At 44.6% G+C, this 19,979-nt stretch overlaps 1 protein-coding gene across 4 annotated transcripts in view; it reads left to right on the top strand.

Moving 5' to 3' along the window:
* Positions 1-612: 612 nt before the first annotated feature.
* atrn (attractin) overlaps positions 613-19,979 on the top strand; it is a 138,183-nt gene continuing 118,816 nt past the window's right edge. For all 4 annotated transcript variants that reach the window (XM_084568796.1, XM_084568795.1, XM_084568797.1 and 1 more), the window contains exons 1-4: positions 613-1,084; positions 14,577-14,660; positions 16,164-16,277; positions 17,635-17,763. In XM_084568796.1, coding sequence (XP_084424922.1) covers positions 846-1,084; positions 14,577-14,660; positions 16,164-16,277; positions 17,635-17,763 — 566 coding nt within the window. In that variant the 5' untranslated portion in view covers positions 613-845. The remainder of the gene's footprint in view (positions 1,085-14,576; positions 14,661-16,163; positions 16,278-17,634; positions 17,764-19,979) is intronic.

The following is a 19,979-nucleotide window of genomic DNA, read 5'->3' as shown; positions in this document are numbered from 1 at the left end:
ATTATCTTATTATATTATTCATTAAAAGTTACTGATTAAACACAAAAATGATTAATCTGAATAATTAGACTGCTACCGGCCCCACACTTATCAGGGAAGATAATAATTACAATAAAATAATTATTTTTTAAGTTAGCTTTTTTATTGTTGCTGATGGAGACAGTGAAAAATATATAATTAAAAAACAAAAAAATAATAATTAAAGCTAAAGTTATGACTTACTTTTACTTTTACTTTTAAGTTTTTTATTTTATGGTCACTAACTACAATTCCCATGAGGGCCAATGTGTCGCTCAAAGCATCATGGGAGATTTAGTTCAACAGCTAATTACAGTTATACTTTTTATTTTTCTCACGCAAATCTAAACACGTTCGCTTGTAAAAAGCGTTTAGATAATGTATAATTAAATTATCTTAAATATCGATACAAAATCCGATACAAAATTTTTTGGGAGGAACGACGAAGCGAAAGAAGCTAATGTTGGCTAACAAGCTAGCTGCTAAAGGGGCGGGACTTGTCCTCTCTGTTTTCAAAATAAAAGTTTAAAGACCTGCGCGCATCGCCTCCTGCCGTTGCGCATTTCCGTCGCCATAACGTCACTTCTGGATGTCAATATGCGTCTCGGTGCGGCGGCGCTGGGAAACAGAACCACTGGGAAGAAGTAAACCAAGTAACCGGGGAGGACCAGCCTCAGCGAAGACACTAAACCGTACCCCCTGGGAAACGGTACCTTCATTCCCGTAAGCGGAACCACACCGGCGGGCGGTCTCGTCGGGTCGCTGCCCCCCCTCCCTACCCGAAGCGGCGGAGCGCTTGCCTCAAAGCAGCCATCTTTTGTGAGAGAATGTACGGGGCGACGCGGCGGGCCTGCTCGGGCTCCGGCCGGGGCCGGGGAATGCTGATGCTGACGACCGCGCTCCTGCTCTCGGTTCTGGGGCTGCTCTCCGGGCTGCCCGGTGTCACCGAGGCGAAGGAATGCGACAAGCCGTGTATGAACGGACAGTGTAACACCGCCACTGGCAGCTGTGTGTGCTTCCCCGGCTGGGTTGGGGACCAATGCCAGCACTGCGGAGGGAGATTCAGGTACTGTGAACACAGGAGGGGGGTCCACGCAGAATAAAGATGCTTTTATTATCGAGGACGGTCCCCTCTGATCTGGGACAGTTGCTGGTTAAATCACAGCCCGGGCTGCTGGTGAGGGGATGGTTGAGGAGGAGGAGGAGGAGGCAGTGCACACCTGAGGCGTTTGCATACTACTCCAGATATTAACTGTAGCACAAGGGCACAGTACTCTAGTTTAAATGCAGCACATGTTTGCAAAGGTGCAAATGTGTGGTTTGCATTAATTTATGAGGGATATGTGGCTGACCTTTAATCCTAATTTATGTCACATGTTGTCACTTTCATGCACAGCTCTAATCTCTACTCAACAATCAACAACATCAGTGTAAAACAGAGTGAAGAAGTGGAGAATTCCTGCAGAGGCTTTGGTTTGTTTAATTCATGAATTAAAAGTTGTGGACGCACGGTAGCTGGTCCAGGTGGTTCTGAAGCCTGGATGGTGTTTGACCAGTTCATGCACCAGGACAACAACAACAACAACAGCAGTAACAGCAGCAGCAGCAGCAGCAGCAGCTCAGGGGTCAAAGTATGAGAAGTGTTGCGTGCCCGTGACCTGAAAAGCACTTTGTGTTTTTACAGCTGAGCCATCAAGATTAGTGCTGTTGGTGGAAAACATCAGAGACGAGGCAGGAAGGTACCACCTGATAAAAAAAAAAATAATAACCTCCTCTACACCTCAGAGTTAAAACTCAGTGTGACACTGTACGTGGAGTAATGACGGGTACAGTTGGCGATTTACGAACAATATTTCACAGACTCGCCTCCTCGCTTCTTGGTCCTCTTCACATTACTGGACTTCATACTCCGTCCTGGTCCTGCAGCCGTTGATGACAGCTTCTGTTAGACACGATCGGTGGTGATTGCATTATTGGCCACTTTGTGTACAGCCGTGTCACATCCTGCCAAGATGGCATACTCTGATCAGGCATAACATTATGACCACCTTCCTAATATTGTGTAGCTCATAAAAACCCAGTTGTGACTCATCGGAGAATGGACATGGGCCTTCTGAGGGTGTCCTGTGGTGTCTGACAACAGAATGTTGTTAGTGGGGAGGGGGGGGGCATCCGTGGATCATCCCACAGATACTTGATCAGTTTGGGATCGAGTGAATTTGGAGGCCAGGTCAACACCTTGTGCTGTTCTTCATGTTTTTTTGAGTTGTTCCTGAAGCGTTTTTGCATGTGTCCTGCTGGGGATGGCTGCTGCCATCAAGGAGTGTCATTGCTATGGGGTGGGGGTGTCTGGTCTGGTCTGGTCTAGGTGGGTGCTACATGTCTAAGTAACATCCACACCAATAAATGAATGAATGCCAGGTCCAGAAGTTTCCCAGCAGAACACTGAACTGTCACAAGATGGTCAGCGTTATTCACTTCTTCCTGTCAGTGGTTTTAATGTTGTGGCTGATTGGTGTAAGACAGAAAAAATAACTTCCTTGGTGCACCAGAATACGAGACTTCTGCTTTCTTTCCTTTGCTTTAGCTTTTATTTGCCAAGTTTTCCAAGTAGTAGTTGAAAGTCTCTCTGAGAGCGTGTGCAGATGTTCCATCTCTAGACCTCATCGTGAACCAGGAGGACTTCTTTTCTAGGCTGCTGTTTCAAATAATGATAAGAGCGGTGGTGTAAACCTTTAATAATCTGTTCAGTAGGAAAATATTAGCCCCTAACAACCATGTAAACACTTCCCTGATTGCAATAAATCTGCTCTTTTTGTTCACATTTTTCCAACATGACCTAAACTGGCCTTATAACTTCCTCTGTGCACTACAGCGGCAGACTTCTGCTTTCTTTCTTGAAAGCATGTCCATGCAGCTGATATGCGTCAGTCAGGGTTGCACCCTTACAGTTACAGGCAAGCCGGAGCTCGGTGTGTTTTTAGGAAGCTGTTTTAGTGTGATGCTCTGTGTCATGCTGTCTCAGCTCAGGTCGTAAAGCAGCGGCGCCACGGGAGGCCTGCAGCGTTTTGCGTCGTGGTCAGGGTAAAAGGGGGGTGGGGTGGGGGGGTAGGCTGCAGCTATTTCCACATTAGCACAGCAGATTACTGATCACGTCCCAGCAGGTAAAATGGAGGACGAGCGGTGGCTTCCTCGGAGCGCCGGGGGTTGAATGCTGTCCGGATGAAAGTGGCTCGTTATTGGTTTATGGTTTAAAAACTGGTCGGTTTATCTCCGTGGGAAATCCTCACTGGCAGCGGTGGAAACGCGGATGTCTCGGGTTCGAGTGGAGCAAAACTTATTGTCAGTCGATGCGTTCACGTGCATACTAATAATCAGAATAACTGGCCAATAATAAAGTCTAATTTCACCGTCTCAGTTAGGCAGGGAGGGAGAACCCTTTGATTACCCGTCCACACTTGATCTGAACGTTTCTCTCTGGTTGTATTAGATCCGTTCTTTCTGTTTGCCCTATGTTTGGGGTAACTCTCAGGTGACGTGAGGGACACAGGTGTTTGAATATATGAACAAAAGCCAGATCTAAAATGTTCCTGGGCACCTTTCAACATCATACGCTCTCCTCCATGCCACTCAGCTTCTCCTCTCTTCACCCACAGCCAGCTTGAGGCTCTCTCTGCCGCTTTGGTGGTTTTGCAGATGGCTACCCCCCTTCCTTGCTCCGTCGATACCCTGGACAGAGATTGGGCTGCAAAACCTGGGAGACACATGGCTTTCTATCTGTTCTTCATACTTTGTGAGCTTCTAAGCGGCCTACCCAAGGAACCGTTTGCTCCAACATAACCTCCTGCATGATGGACTCGGACAGTAGAACAATATCCCGTCTTAGGGTGGTGGTTCACAGCGTGGTTGGGGAATTCCAGGAGTTGGGAGAGTGCAAAATTCAGTAAAGTTAGGCGGACATCTTCTTCTTCTGTTGTATTTTCCAGCATCATGAGCAGAACCACTTTGCACATTTCATTTAAGTTCTCTAGTGATTGAAGTTCTGGGAAGTTGTAAACCCACACACATATCTCATCAGGTCAGATTCATGTGGAAGATGTATTGTTCATCTAAACGAAGCAACTGATGAATCTGGATAGTATTTTCTCCAGTTATTAGTTATTTAATTATAAAATAAAACTTAAAACACATCTCGGTTGCTTAGTTTGTCTAAAACGGCTGCAAAACTTGAAGGGTTTTGGTTTGTGAAGCATCGTTTGGGCGTTGTACTCCAGTTCACTGACAAAAACACAACAGTTCTGTTGTAAAAATCGTGGGCTTTTTTTTTAATTGACTTTATATCAAGTATCCGTGCTTGGCATGGCCCTGGAGCTCCTCATGAATATGGATACGAGGCGTTAGCCGTGCTCTCGCCGTTGACTTTGACTGTTCTTTGGTGTCTGTGGGTCAAACACGAGGACGGACGTCCCAGCGGAGATTATTAAAGTTGAACTTTCAAGGCGTTGGAGCAGCACGTAACCGCCCCCCTCTCCTCCTCCGTCAGTGCTGTCAGAGGAGGTCGTGGCGCTGCCTGTCTGCAGGAAGACTGATAGTCTGACCCTGAATCTCACTAATAAACACAACCACGGCTCTGTCTTACAGTATGCCGCTTATCGGCCCGGCCGTCAGTACCCGTACATCATTATCAGCGATACTGGAGCCGCTGCCGCCGCCACCTTGCCCCGTCGGGCTAATTATCTTTAAGTGGAAAGGTAAACTTTCTTTTCTGTGAATCCACTTCTCCTGGAATCAGGGCAGCGTGATGTTGCTCAGGCGGTCAAAGGGCTGATTTTTTATTTTTTTTTTTTCGGGGAGAGCCTGTGGTCTGAGGCCGTGTTTAGCATACAGACAATGCTGCCATACAAGGCTCCATGAATGCCGGTTAAAAAGCAGCTTTCTGTGGCGGGGTCGTGCCAAAATGGAGTCCCGGCTAGCCAAAACCAACACGGGAGAGGGGGGGCAGAACCAGACCGTGGCGCTCTATTGTTGCTGAGAATATTTTTGACGATGATCCTTGATTTTACCTGATATTTGTCCAGTTTAAATGATCACAAATGTTTGCAAAATCCCGATTGAAGCAATGTCTGGTAGAACAAATACAGCGTTTGACTGTACATCAATTAATTTGTGCAAAACCTACTGCATTAACTCAAAAAACAAACTTCAGTTTTTGGTTTTATTTGCCAGGTTTCTGCGGATGTTCGTGCCAGTCTCTACCCACTTTCATGAGCATTTCTTTTCTAGGTCATGTGGGACTAGTTTCTAAGGGGCCCAGGTGTGCTGTTCAGTCCCGATAATAATCCAATCAGAATAAAAACGCCCCGTGTCACCACCTCAATCAGAGCAGACCGACCCAATCAGAAGGAACTTTTTTTTTATTGACAGAGGTGGCGTAAACCTTTGATGATGTGTTCAGTAGGGAAATGTTAGCTCCAAATGTTCCATGTAAACATTTGATTGTGTCTCTCTGGTTGGGATATATCCGTCCTTTCTGTGCCCATGTGGGGTAAACGTCAAGTTCAGTGTGGGCAGCAACATGTCTGTGAAGGTTCTCAGCCATCCAGGTCATGGTATATCCAAAAAAACAAGCTGAAACAAAAGCCATCCGGATGTTTAAAGGTTTCTTGAAGACGTTTCGTCATCCGTTCATCTTAGGGATGCACTGAAAATTTTCAGACGAAAACCGAAAATGCACTAGTCCCAATCCAAAACAAGCCGAAACAAGGTCAGCTGGACTTTTAGCGTCTCTTGAAGACGTCTTGCCACTCATTCCAAAAGACTGGTGGGTTAAAGTTAAGTTTGTGGCAGGTAGTGCCCACTTGAAACTTGCATGACAAAGGTCCTTCATCGACCGGATACCTGCTTGTAATTGGAGAAATTCAGGAAGACAGATGCATTAGGGATGCTCCGACAAATTTCGTCCGAAAACCGAAAATACACTTTTGGGCCATTTTCGGCCGAAAATTGCTGTGGTTGTTGCTTGCATCATCACAACATCCTGTTTCGGCCGTGTTGGTTCGGCGATAAATCTTTGGCCGAAAATGGCCCAAAAGTGCATTTCCGGTTTTCGGCCGAAAAATTTTCGGACTTTTATCACCGAAACAACTCGTGCAAGCGACAACCACAGCAATTTTCGGCCGAAAATGGCCCAAAAGTGCATTCCCGGTTTTCGGCTGAAAATTTCCGGTGCATCCCTAATTTAAAGGTTTCACCATCCGTTCATCCGTCTTCCTGAATTCCTCCAATTACAAGTAGGTATCCGGTCGATAACGGACCTTTGTCATGCAAGTTTCAAGTAGGCACTGCCCACCACAAACCTTACAAACCTAACTTTAACCCACCAGTCTTTTGGAATGTGTGGCAAGACGTCTTCAAGAGACGTTAAAATTCCAGTTGAGCTTGTTTCGGCTTGTTTTGGATTTGTGCTCCGGCATTGGAAACGACTTTGCACAGATCATTCCGAATATCGTATAATTTCATTTTGCTTCCATGCAAACAGTTGCTCGGTAACAGTAATTGAGTGGAGTGAGAGATGGAGAATGACCTGCCAAATCTTAAATGAGATCTTTGCTCGCCATTATTAAAAAATTATCCTCTTAGACAGGTTTGGTTATAGGTCAATGCAAAGGTGTACCGGGTGTCTCCGTTCGTTTTAGGCAGCAGCAATCCAGCCCTCGATCTTTCTAGTGACCTTACTTTGTTTAATGGGTCGGTTGCTTCTCTAACTCCAAAAAGTCTGGCAACAAAAGCCATCTTTATGCTTCCTTGACATGAAGAGAGCTTCCCAGAGACACACGACCAGTATGAGATGAAGCGTTAACTGAGATCAATCTGTTTTTAGGTCCTGAGACAGTTGTTTGTTTCTGTGCTGAATAAATGCCTTGTCCACGCCACATAGAGCCAGTGTAAGCCTCTGACGTAGGTCCATGTCCCGGCTTCAACTCTGAACCCCCCGAATGTTTCCACTGCAACTAATGTGGAACTCGTACCAACTGATGACCGAATTTCCTGCTCGTCTTTGACTTTATTCATGAATGCGGTGGATCTAACCCCGGCTTTCTGGATCAGACTGGGTGAACAAACACTGAGGCGTTGTGAACACATCCTCTGTCGATTTCATTTCTCAACTTTGGGAAATTGGAGGAGCGTCCATCGCCGGTTGTAGTTTTTGTGGACGTTTATCATAATTTGATGGTCGCCTTATTGAGAATTCAACTTTGTGAATAATTAACCTATTAAGTGCAGTTAAGAACGGGTACTGATGGGATCTGACAGTTGGGTTAGGCCGTATTATGCAATGGTTTCTGTCTTTCGCAACTTTCTTTCACTTTTCAAGACAGACAGCGGTTGTCGTTCGGTCAATTGGTTTTGAGGAAGCGTCAGCAATTCACCAGCCGCATTTGAGAACTCTACAAAGAACCCAGATCGTTTAACAGCTTGTGTTATCTCCTGTTTGTTCACGTAGAGGCTGCTGCAACCCCACATTATGCCATCCAGCTCTTCAGTGTTGGCGCTTATCAAAGATCTCATCGTGATTTATTGTGTTTAATTAAGAAGAGACCTCCATAGGCTGCAGTCCACTGTAAACACAATGGTCACAAGGCCACGGCCGGTTGTAACTCAGGCTGTTGTCTGTGAAGGTTCATCCAGCTAAAGGCAACCGGACTTCCTCTGTTCAGTATTGGATGAGTGACAAAACGTCTTCAAGAAACTCTCCTTAAGCTATTGGCAACTTAAGCTGTTGCTTGTGAAGAACTATGAGCAGATAATAATAACAATAATTCTGTTGATACTGAGTAGATATCTAATAAAGCCGTGTAAAACAGTTAGGTTGTTGTCCATCTCCTTGTAGCCGATAGTTGGTTTCTAGTGGATGTTCCAGGCTCCGGTTGCCTTGGTAACCCTCTTGTATGCACCGATCAGCCACAACATTACGACCACCGACGGGAGAAGTGAATAACATTGACCATCTTGTGACAATTCAGAAACGTTTGGACCTGGCATTCATTGGTGTGGATGTTACTTAGACATGTAGCACCCGCCTAGACCAGACCAGACCAGACCAGGCACCCCCCTCCACCCCATAGCAATGCCTGCTGCCATCAAAGAGTGTCCAAAAACCAAAAACACTTTAGGAACAACTAAAAAAAAAAAAACCTGAAGAACAGCACAAGGTGTTGACCTGGCCTCCAAATTCACTAGATCCCAAACTGATCAAGTATCTGTGGGATGATCCACAGAGGCCCCTCCCCTCAAAGCCCCCCCCCCCCCCACTAACAACATTGTGTTGCCAGACACCACAGGACACACCTAGTGTTTTTTGCGTCGCATATCGATCAACTTTGCCGGATGCTCCCATTGGTCGTTGAGATAAGTTCATCTTGGTACTTTGGTTTTCAGCCTCTTCCTGTGTGTGGTTGGTAGTCAATCATTTATTTATTGGCGACTAATTCTCCTTTTATCTTAGAACTAATCTGAGCAGAAACTACAGTTATTCCACTCCCGATACTGTACCGTACTTCAGGTCAGAGGTTAACTCTGGTTAATCTGTAGTTCTGCTAATTTTAGTTTCGCTATTAGACCACTCACTGCTTTTTAGCAATTTGGTCGTCCTCTCCTCTCGTGTCCTGTCCTGTCCTGTCTTGTGTAGCCTGAATACTGGTCCATTAGGCCCTCTCTAGGACTTGTTTGAAGGCTGACCTTACTTCACAAAAGGCCCCACTGAGCAGCCAGCCATCTGCAGACACTAATGGTCCCCACTGCCGTACCACTGATGTATTCTTTCCTCAGCCCACTGAGGCACAAGTACAGACATCGGTCCCGTCCACTTTTTCACCCTCACAGTCAGAGTTGAGGAAGTGTCACAGGTAAACGCTCGATGGATTCGGTTGCAGAAAACCTGCAGCAGCCAGGAAGGGAAGGCAGTTCAAAAAATATATGAACACAGAAATCAGGTTGTCAGAGGATGTGACGGGGCAGATATGTGATGCATGAGGTGCAAAACAGCCTCTCTTAATAACCCATGAAATATTTACCACACAATATAACTGACTTACAACTTTGTGAGCTTTACCTTCTGGGCACGTAGCCTCGCCAGCAAGATTTGTTACCGGCAACATTTTGGCACAGCAGCATCAATAAGGGAAGATGGCAGCTTCTAAAATGTCCTGATGGATTCTGCTCCAGCTCCTCGCGGGTCATCGCTCAGGACATTTTAGTATCGCCGAATCCTGTGAGTCAATCTCAGCCTGAATTTCTAAGGAACTCCAGCAGCACGCTACAAAAACCTCAGCACCTGGAGGAAATTATTTTGTTGCCAGGGTGAACGTCTTTCTGCTAACATGTGCAAAAACCGTATGAAATCATCAAATCACGGCCTCCACGGTATTAAGATATAACGCAATAAAAGCGAAACTCCTCCGCTCAGATATCCGGTAATTGATTTAAAATCTCATATCGGCTTTTTTCATACGTCTGCCCAGACAGTGTACGGGGCGGGATAGAAACGTTTTGCCAGTGTAGCGTCTGCTCTCTGTCTGAGCATGCTCTGAACAGGATTGTTGTCGCCTCTGAATGAGGACTCATGTTTGCTCTGCTCTCACGCTGCACCACTTTGCCATTTGCAGACCACTTGGCTCTGCTGCAGGGTTACTGTGTGCATCAGAACAGGCCGCTGTTGGGACGTCACTCTCCGGTGCGAGGCTTTGCTTTTATTGATTTGCACAGCTAGCTAGAAGTGCAGGCACCTTCTTGTTTGTTTTGCTTTAACTCGTGACATGTTAGACATCGTCTGTTTAAGATGACAGCTTTGCATTTTACTAGCTTGACTGATTAAGAAGCTCATGGATAAAAAGTAAAACAACATTTAGACTCAGACAGACTTTATTCATCCACAAGGGAAATGCTCAGTAGCTCAGTGGCACATGTAAACAAACTAAAACTACTTGAGAACCAGTAGTAAAAATAAAAATAGGTGTGGAAATAGTTAATAGATAGTTAAAATAATTAATTGGTTAAAAAAGTACAATAGTTTAAAAAATAAAATAAGATAAAATAAGATAAAATAATAAAATGGTAAAATAAAATAAAATAATAAATTAGTAAAAATAAGATAACATAATAAAATGATAAAATAAAATAAAATAATAAATTGGTAAAAATAAGATAAAATAATAAATTGATAAAATAATAAATTGGTAAAAATAAGATAAAATAATGAAATGGTAAAATAAAATAATAAATTAGTAAAAATAAGATAAAATAATAAAATGGTAAGATAAAATAAAATAATAAAATGGTAAGATAAAATAAAATAATAAAATGGTAAAATGAAATAAAATAATAAATAAGTAAAAATAAGATAAAATAATAAAATGGTAGAAATAAGATAAAATGGTAAAATTAGATAAAGTAATAAAATGGTAAATAAGATGAAATAATAATGGCTTAAAAATATAAAATAATTTAAAATATAAAATAATAAAATGGTTTAAAAATATAAAATAATAAACTAGAACTATATATAATTTAAAATATAAGTATTATAAAAATAAAATAAATAGAAAATAAAAGAATAAGTAGAAATGTAGTACAATAAAAATTAAATAAGCAAAAAACTTACAAAATCTGCATGTGAACAAATGTACAAGAAATAGAGACAGAAGTAAATATATAGAATAGAATAGAATAAAACTTTATTGTCCACCGTGGTGGAAATCTGGCTTCGGCTCACCAACACAGAAGACATACAGTACTAAAATACAGACACACAGCATTACATTGACATAATAATATATACAGTAAGACAGTGGATGGCAGTTCAAGTCACCACATGTGGATTTATTATATACATAGGAATGATCGATAATGTTCAATAATGTGCATTAACATTAATAACATGGTGTTATCTATTACAGTAAGGTGAGTTGTTGTCCAGCTGGACTAATTGTTCCGTTGTACCACTGGTCAAGTCTGTCAGGAAAATGAGGATCTCTAAACGTGACAAATTTCTCTGCAAAGTTAAACGGACTGTTAACTAGCAATTACTGACATAAGGCTTTGGAATATCGCTGGAGATACCCCCCGCCCCCGTGTCTGTTTCAGGTGCAGACATCTGCCCCTGTAGTTTCCTTTGGGTGTGTCGCCAGCACAGAACAAGAAGGGCTCTGATTTTTATTTCCTCGTGGTTGTAAACGAGGCAACAAAAAAACTATAAAACCATGGTCCAAATGTTTCTGAGCAGGAAAATTCAACCAACCCGACGGTCGGTCAGGGTGAGGTGGTTTTTATAAACTAGTTGTTAGACGTGTCCAAAAAACAACTCCCAGGTGATTGCACAAACCTTCGATCACTGCACCACAGGTTATGTTCATCTGATCAGATCAGACCGTGCAGAAGAGGAAAACACAGCAATCCTAAAGTTAATGTTCACACCTAAAACACACCTGTGGCTCCTCACAGGAGCCTGGTTGACCTGCGTCGTTGTGCATCAGCCACATGCTGATACCTCATCTCCTGCATCACGCTACAGTCCAGCTGCATCACAGGGAAAATATTTAGGATCTTGTGTCTGTCTCTGTCCTCAGTACCTCTCAGAGACGAGCATTTACCACACTTACCACATTTTCTGAATGCATCTTAAATGCATCCAGACCTTCACAGTGTGTACTGAAACGGGATGGCGTTTAATCGCCCAAATAGTTTCCCTCTTCTTAAGTTTATACAGCTGCAGTTTTGCTTTCGGTTGCAGCTCCGTTCCTGTTTTTGCTTTTGCGTCTGTTTGATCAAATTGCAAAAGCTGGATGGTTTCATTATCCGACTCAGAGATCTGTGCTGCCAACCCTCTTAAGTGGAAGGGAATGAAATTTTATTGAATGGCGTGTGTGAAGCTGCACAGAATCGTTTCTTTCTAGGGAATGTGTGTGTACATATATATATATATATATATATATATATGTGTGTGTGTGTGTGTGTGTGTGCACGGCACTCGGGATAAAACACAGACCACGTTGTCAACGGTTTTCAGTGGAGCACACGAGGTCTGGAAATGATCCAGTAGCCGGGAAATTCTCGGCGAAACCTTGGTATGCGCCTTTTTAGTTTTGGTCGTCACTGCTAATAATATGTCATAAATTGGGATCATGTGCCTTGGGGGTCTTCCGACTGGATGTTTTAGGCAGTACAGGATGTAGAGGCTTGTGGTGGTGCATCGGGTTCAGGAGCATCCAGAACATTTGGCCCTCTGAGAGAGCTTGTTTGTCTGCTAGCTTGGAGGGCCGGCGGTCCCTGCAGGCTCTGGCCATATTAGCACTACGAGATCTTTAGCTACACAGATAGTGTACTTGTTAGCTTGTTAAAAAAGAAATGACGCTTGTAATGCACCAGTAGAATTCAGCAAACACTTGGTTGGACTTTACAGATATATTGACCTTAAGTTTTCCGAGCTGCTGAACATGTCACAGGAGCATTTCTGCTTTGCATCGTCATGAGTTTGGCCGTGAACTTAACAACACCCTCGGCCTTGGACTCTGAGCCTCCCCGGCCCACACAGCTGAGGCCGTTGGCCTCGGCAACAACGGGAGTCACACTTAAGTTTTCAATAACGAGAAGTTGCTGCACACTTGTTGCCTGGATACGAGTAAAACTTAATTGTGCAATACACCGGAGGGATGTCCCCGCCGCGAGTTCTCGGCACAGAGTCGGCCGAGTGTCGGAGCGACTCCTCTGCAGACTGACGCGGTGCTGAGAGACTGTTTTGGGCGTGTTAGCGGAGCGGCTGCACCCTGAGACCTTCATCAGTAATGATACAATCTCTGACTGCATCTAAGTGTCCCCTGTGTAACTCAGCTCCCCGCTGCTTGCTTGCCGTGTCATCAAGCTGGAATTGATCGGGGCAATAACAGGCCCGGGCGGCGTACAGTGCTATTAGAGCGCGTGCAGCTGCCCGTCACGGTGCTCGGCCTCGGATAATAATTTGCTGTGAGGCGTAATCATTCTCTGCCCGTTTACTGTCCTGTTTGTTGCTTTCTCAATCTCTCGGCTGCGGGAACTCAAAAAAAAGAAAAGAAAAAGAAAAAACTGAAGCAGAAGTTAGTGTTTACCTGCTCTCTCTCTCTCTCTCTCTCTCTCTCTCTGTGTGTGTGTGTGTGTGTGTGTGTGTGTGTGTGTGTGTGTGTGTGTGTGTGTGTGTGTGTGTGTGTGTGTGTGTGTGTGTGTGTGTGTGTGTGTGTGTGTGTGTGTGTGTGTGTGTGTGTGTGTGTGTGTGTGTGTGTGTGTGTGTGTGTGTGTGTGTGTGTGTGCGTGCGTGCGTGCTGTCTGGGTCTTGTGTAACAAGTATAATCACGTCTTCCTTAACGGCATTAAAGCTGATTATATAGATTACTGAGCAGCCCTATGCTCTAGTGCTTTAAATGAAAATACTGCTTAACTTCTGTGATGATGTGATACTATTTTAAAACAGTCAGGCATAACATTATGACCACCTTCCTAATATTGTGTAGCTCCAAAACCAGTTGTGACTCATCAGAGAATGGACATGGGCCTTCTGAGGGTGTCCTGTGGGTCTGGCAGCACAATGTTGTTAGTGGGGGGGTCTTTGAGGGGAGGGGCCTCTGTGGATCATCCCACAGATACTTGATCAGTTTGGGATCTAGTGAATTTGGAGGCCAGGTCAACACCTTGTCCTGTTCTTCATGTTTTTTTCTGATGTTCCTAAAGTGTTTTTGTGCCTGCGTCAGGCTGCATCATTGGCTGTGTCATTGCTGTGGGTTGAGGGGGGTGGGGGTGCCTGGTCTGGTCTAGGTGGGTGCTACATGTCTAAGTAACATCCACACCAATGAATGCCAGGTCCAGAAGTTTCCCAGCAGAACTTTGAATCGTCACAAGATGGTTTAAATGTTATTTACTTCTCCTGTCAGTGGTCGTAATGTTGTGGCTGACTTGCATGTTTCCTGTCCACAAACTATTTCGGCACTAAACAGATTTTTCAGTAATTTAATTACAAGCACACAGTACTTGGACACAGCAGGGCTCGCAGCTAAACGCTAATTAGCATGCTAACAATGTTAACATACTGAGCAGCAGCTTTAATGATAGCTGCACATTTGTGATCAGTTGTCTCTCAGAAAGCCCATGTCCATTCTCTGATGAGTCACAACTGGTTTAGAGACCTACACAATATTAGGAAGGTGGTCATAATGTTGTGCCTGATCGGTGTATGTTTATGTTCTGTTATTTAGATAAGACGTTTCAGTCTGGACTAAAGTGTTGGACTGACCAGAGTGGACAGAGAGCTCGTCCCACTCTTGTTATTGTCTGAGTGTCTCTGTGGCTGTTGCTGCCGTCGTAGAGTGGGCGCAGAGAGTCAACGGTGCCATCAATTGTACTTTTGTTTCATCTCACACCTGCTGTGTCACCGTCACGCTCAGATTCACAGTAAAGGACAAACGGTCGACAAAAAAACAAAAAGGAAAGTCTCATCTTCATTTGTAACCTTGAGCTTCTCTCTTCTTTCCTTTCAGGCTGACGGGACCCTCTGGTTATCTGACTGATGGTCCCGGGAACTACAAGTACAAGACCAAGTGCACCTGGCTCATTGAAGGACAGTAAGTACCAAAACGCATGGGACGTCTAACTAGCGCCATTTGGCCACTTGCCATTCGGACATAAAATCTTAAACCTTGAGACGTTTTTAAAGACGTAAACTGAGGCTGCAGCTCGGCACGTGAAGGGAGCATCTAATGTTTTGTCAATAGTTTGCACTCCAGCCCTCCATCCGCTGTGATCCATCCCACATTTGGACTTTTATGGGATCCAGAAGTTGATGGGTGAAAATTAATGGCAAAAGTAACGGCGAGAAATCCAATACCCCTCCTTTTTTTTATTGTTAGTAGTCAGCATATCCACGGTGTGCTGCATCGATTCAGAGCCATGATTCTTAATTTTTTTTTTTTTTATTTATTCTGTTTTGGCTGCGAGCTTGTCCCAACCATAAACCGTCTGATTACATTTACATTTTCGGCTTTTAGCCAGCGCGTCATTCAGGAGGGATTAACCGTGAGATGTGACGCTCAAGGAGGATCGCACGTACGTTTGAACTCCTGACCCCTCCTGTCCCTCCACGGCCCCTCTAATCACCGGGCCGCCTCGTCGTCCGGCGCTTTCATTACGCACTAATGGGACATTTACATGCCGCCGTAAAGACCTCGGCTCGTTTGTGGCAGGAGGTTAACGGCGGAGACTCGTGTACTGTGCACATCAAACTGATAGGAATACTTTAAAAGATATGCGTTGACTTTTAACCTTCAGGAGGAACGTTTGCAGTTCGGCGCGACTTAACTTACGCAAAATAGGCCGTCTCTTTGTCCGATCGGCCCAGTCACTCCTCACTTTTTGATCAATTATTCACCGGTCTTTCTTTCAAACCTCGAGGCTGCTGCCATACCTCGGTTTATTTATTTATCCTTTGAAAGGAGAGCGGTAGAGCCGCCGCTGCACTCGCTCTCTCCAATAAATAAAAACTGCGAGGAGAGAAATGTGACCATTCATAGCGTTTCCTGTACATCCTGTGCTCCCATTGTCCTTCCTCCTCCTCCTCCTCCTCCTCCTCCTCCCCACCAACCACCACCCCCATGTTTTTAAATGATTTCATTTTGCAATCAAATTTAGAGCCGAGACATTTTTAAGAATCTCTTGAATGTCTTTAGTCAAAAACTAATTAAACAAGCTTGTTTTTTTTCTTCTTCTTCTTCTGCCTGGAACTGTAAAACTCACTGGAGACGTAGCGCAGGAGCAAATTCACCGGCTGTATCAGGTTTATGATGTAATTCAGTTTTATGGACAGAGTTAACAGCTGAGATTTACTTTGAGTTTGCATTTGACCTAGGAGGTTTCAAAACTAAAGAGGGACGAGTTTTTTCCTTGTGCTTTGATGCAAATGTTGCCCTCGCACAAGCGTCACTGGAACTGGTGAACGTTTCTACTGCATGACCAAGTTAATTCTCCACCTTTGAGTTCCTCCTCCTCCAGCCGGTGAAACAGTTCTTAGAAATATTAAAGCATAATGAGTGGGCGTCATTGTGTGTGTGTGTGTGTTTTTCTTTTCTCAGGCCTAACACTATTCTACGATTGAGGTTCAACCACTTTGCCACCGAGTGCAGCTGGGACCACCTGTACGTGTACGATGGCGACTCCATCTACGCCCCCCTTCTCGCTGCCTTCAGGTGGGTCTGCTGGGGATTTAACTCGAGGGTGGTCTGCTGAAGGTTTTGACTACAGGGAGCATCTGTGTGGATGGTGTGGTTTCTGCAGTGAACTGAATTGATTCAGTAGAGGAAGATGATCAAGATGTTTCCATCCACAGAGGTGTTGGTGGTTAGCACTGATATGTAGGTGTGAGTGTCTCTCTGTGTTAGCCCTGTGATAGACTGGAGACCTGTCCTGGGTGGACCCCGCCTCTTGTCCCAGTGACGACTGGGATAGGCTCAAGCCCCTCTGCACACCTTCATAGAAGAAGTCATTAGAGAAGATGAATGAATGAGTATTTAGTATTTAAAGCTGTTACACGAGATGTTTATTCTGATTAGTAGCTCATGTGGAACAGGCTAATCTACCATCAATGGTTTGTAAGTTGTTTTTTTTTACACAAGCAAGCAAAGACTTGCACAGATCAGGCATAACATTATGACCAACTTCCTCATATTGTGTAGGTCTCCCTTGTGCCTCCAAAACAGATGTGACTCATCAAGATTCTTTGTTGTCAAATACTCTGTAACAATGCAACAGTGATGAAATTCTCAGTGCAAGGAGCCCACTCGACTTCACAGAAGCAACATATAACATAAAATGGAATAAAAAGATAAAAACGGAATATGTAGAAGCAGAATAAAGTGGAATTGTGTGTGTGTGTGTGTGTGTGTGTGTGTGTGTGTGTGGCAATTTAACTGTTCATTAGCCTGATGGCTTGTGGGTAACCGGTTCTGGAACCGCCTGCCAGACGGCAGGAGTGAAAATAGTCTGTAGCTGGGGTGGCTGGGCTCAGAGAGGATCTGCTGTGCCTTCCTCCTGCAGCGCTGCCCGTACATGTCGTGGATGGCAGGTAGCTCTGACCTTAGTGATGCACCGGGCTGGTTTTACCACCCCTCTGCAGGGCGGTACAGCTGCCGTACCAGGTCGGGATGTTCCCAGCCAGGATACCGGTGCACCTGTAAAAGTTGGAGAGTATCCCGATGGACATAGGCCTTCTGAGGCCACAGGATGTTGTTAGTGGGTGAACCTTTGAGGGGAGGGGCCTCTGTGGATCATCCCACAGATACTTGATCAGTTTGGGATCTAGTGAATTTGGAGTCTGGTCTAGGTGGGTGCTACATGTCTAAGTAACATCCACACCAATGAATGCCAGGTCCAGAAGTTTCCCAGCAGAACTTTGAATCGTCACAAGACGGTTTAAATGTTATTTACTTCTCCTGTCAGTGGTTTTAATGTTGTGGCTGATCGGTGTATTATATTACAACCATTAACTGTTTCAGACTTCAGTATGAATAAAATATAAAATCAAAACTTTGTGTGTCATCCTTGCAGCGGTCTGATTGTCCCTGAGCGGTACGGGAATGAGACGGTCCCTGAGGTGGTGTCTCAGTCCGGCTACGCCCTGCTGCACTTCTTCAGTGATGCTGCCTACAACCTGACAGGCTTCAACATCTCCTACAGGTGAGACATATATGCTACGTTTTTTTTTTTGTTTTGTTTTTTGTAAGCAGATGTAAGATGACAGGCTGGACTTCAAAAACTATTCATGAATTACATTAAATGGGTTAATTTGATATTTTAGCAGCAGGTGCAGCTTCCACATATCAGATCTGTTCATAATCCTCTGAGCTGAACGTGGAGTCCTGACCGGTCTCAGAGTTTTAGCATCTCTCAGGTCCCGCACATTCACTCGTAGCGTCAGTCGCTGGATAAGTAAACGTCGATACTGAGCCCTGACGTGAGAACCGGCGTCCAAATCATTTCCGTTTCACCGGCCGAGATTTATTTAGGTGAAGGACCCACTTCACACCGTCCTCGGGACACGATGACGCATTCAGACCTATCACTTTCTGCATGATTCAGCCCGAGTGCCGGCACGGCTGGTTGACAGCGTCTTCAGCGGGCAGGGGGATCGTGTCGGATTGCTGTCATCCATTTGCAGCGTTGTGTTGTTGCTGCACCGTTACACCGTCGTTAACTACTCAGACGCGCTGTGGCAGGTTTTTACTCAGATCTTTTGTACCTGCTTCCATTTCAGGGACACTGTCTGGAAGCAAAACGCTGTCATAACTATTTAAATTTAACCATAATCGCTCAGACCTCTGTCCTGATGATTACAGTGAAAAGAAAGTTCCCTGAGAAACCTTAACTCAACCTTAACCTCAAAAGACAACTCTCCCAAGAAAAACTGACTTAAATGGAAAAGTAGTATGATGTCTCTCCTCAGATAATGACTGGGGCCTTTGTTTACCACAGCTCCAGAAGATAGCAGGCCTTTATTTGAAGCAGACTGGTGTTAGGGACGGGCCTTGATGTCTAACTGCCTACGTTTAGTGTCGTATTCTAGTACAAGTTTATCCATTCTTCTTTGCCGTAGTGTTCGAGCAGATCGAAGCCCTTCTCTGCCAGGCTTTTATCGTGAAACCTTTGCATGCAGTAACAGCCGGGTGGGATAAGAGGAGGACGAAGCAAAGTGCATCAGAATGAACAAATCAAACCTTTGAACTCTGTAAAACACACAGGGCCCAGTTATCTCAATTAACACAATAGATTACAGAACATATTTAAGTATTGCACTTGTTTTTCCACCATATCAACCACAGAGGCCATTATTGGTGGCTCTGCCTTGAACTGACTCCCATTTTTCTATTTGAAAAAATAATTATTAAAGCCTGATGCCTGTCCCGAGAGGCGGGGTACACCCTGGACACAGAGAGACAGACAACCGTTCACACACACCTACGGCCAATTTAGAATCACCAGTGAACCTAACCAGCATGTCTTTGGACGGTGGGAGGAAGCTGGAGAACCTGGAGAGAACCCACGCAGACACAGGGAGAACATGCAAACTCCACACACATGGATTAGAACCCAGAACCTTCTTGCTGTGAGGCATCAGTGCTAACCACCACGCCACTGTGCCGCCGCTTAAAACTCACTAACTGTCCAGAATTTATTGGAAACTAAAATGAAAATTAGACCAAACCCTCTGTTCATTGATTCGCCGAGCACATCAGCACATAACGGTTCGTAGTAGGAAAATACAAATTGACAGAATTGGATGACTGATGGATCTGTGGGTCACGTTCATGGCCGATTTACCCGTCGACCCCTTTTCACACGGCGGATGCACGGTATTTTTTCGGGTTCGTTTGAGGTGAAGCTTTGTCATCTGAAATCAGTTTGTCACGCCACATCTGGGACTTTTATTTTGAAAAAAATGAATCTGCAAACACAGAGAATGTCTCGATCCCTGCGCGTAAACAATCAAACATCTACTCAGACTCATATAAAAGTTTAACCGCATTCTTTTGAGCAGTGATTCATACTTGTATAAAAACACAACAAAAAATGTCACCCTCTTCCCCCAGGCTTGTTACTTTTTACTGGTATAACAAGGAAAAGTATATAAAATAAAAATCAAAGTAGCACGGGGTCCCATGTCGACGGTGGAAACATCTGCAAAGGGTGCAGAGGCGCCCGTCACCGTCGCGATAGGTTCGAAGCCGGGGCTGAAGAGCGCAAGAGTCGGGATGAAAGCGAAGTGCCCCCGGGCCCCCCAGGCTTTGGTGTCTGGTAGAGGTGGAGGAGCCGAGATAAAAAAAAAAAAAACATCAAACCAACGAGCTCCGAAGGAACTTGAAAGAACGACGAGGGCCCTTTTGTGTTGTCTGCCT

This window comes from Chelon labrosus (genome assembly GCF_963514085.1).
Source record: "Chelon labrosus genome assembly, chromosome: 20".
NCBI lineage: Eukaryota > Metazoa > Chordata > Actinopteri > Mugiliformes > Mugilidae > Chelon > Chelon labrosus.
Note: the sequence above shows the minus strand (reverse complement) of the source record. Positions and strands in the feature narration are given on the sequence as shown.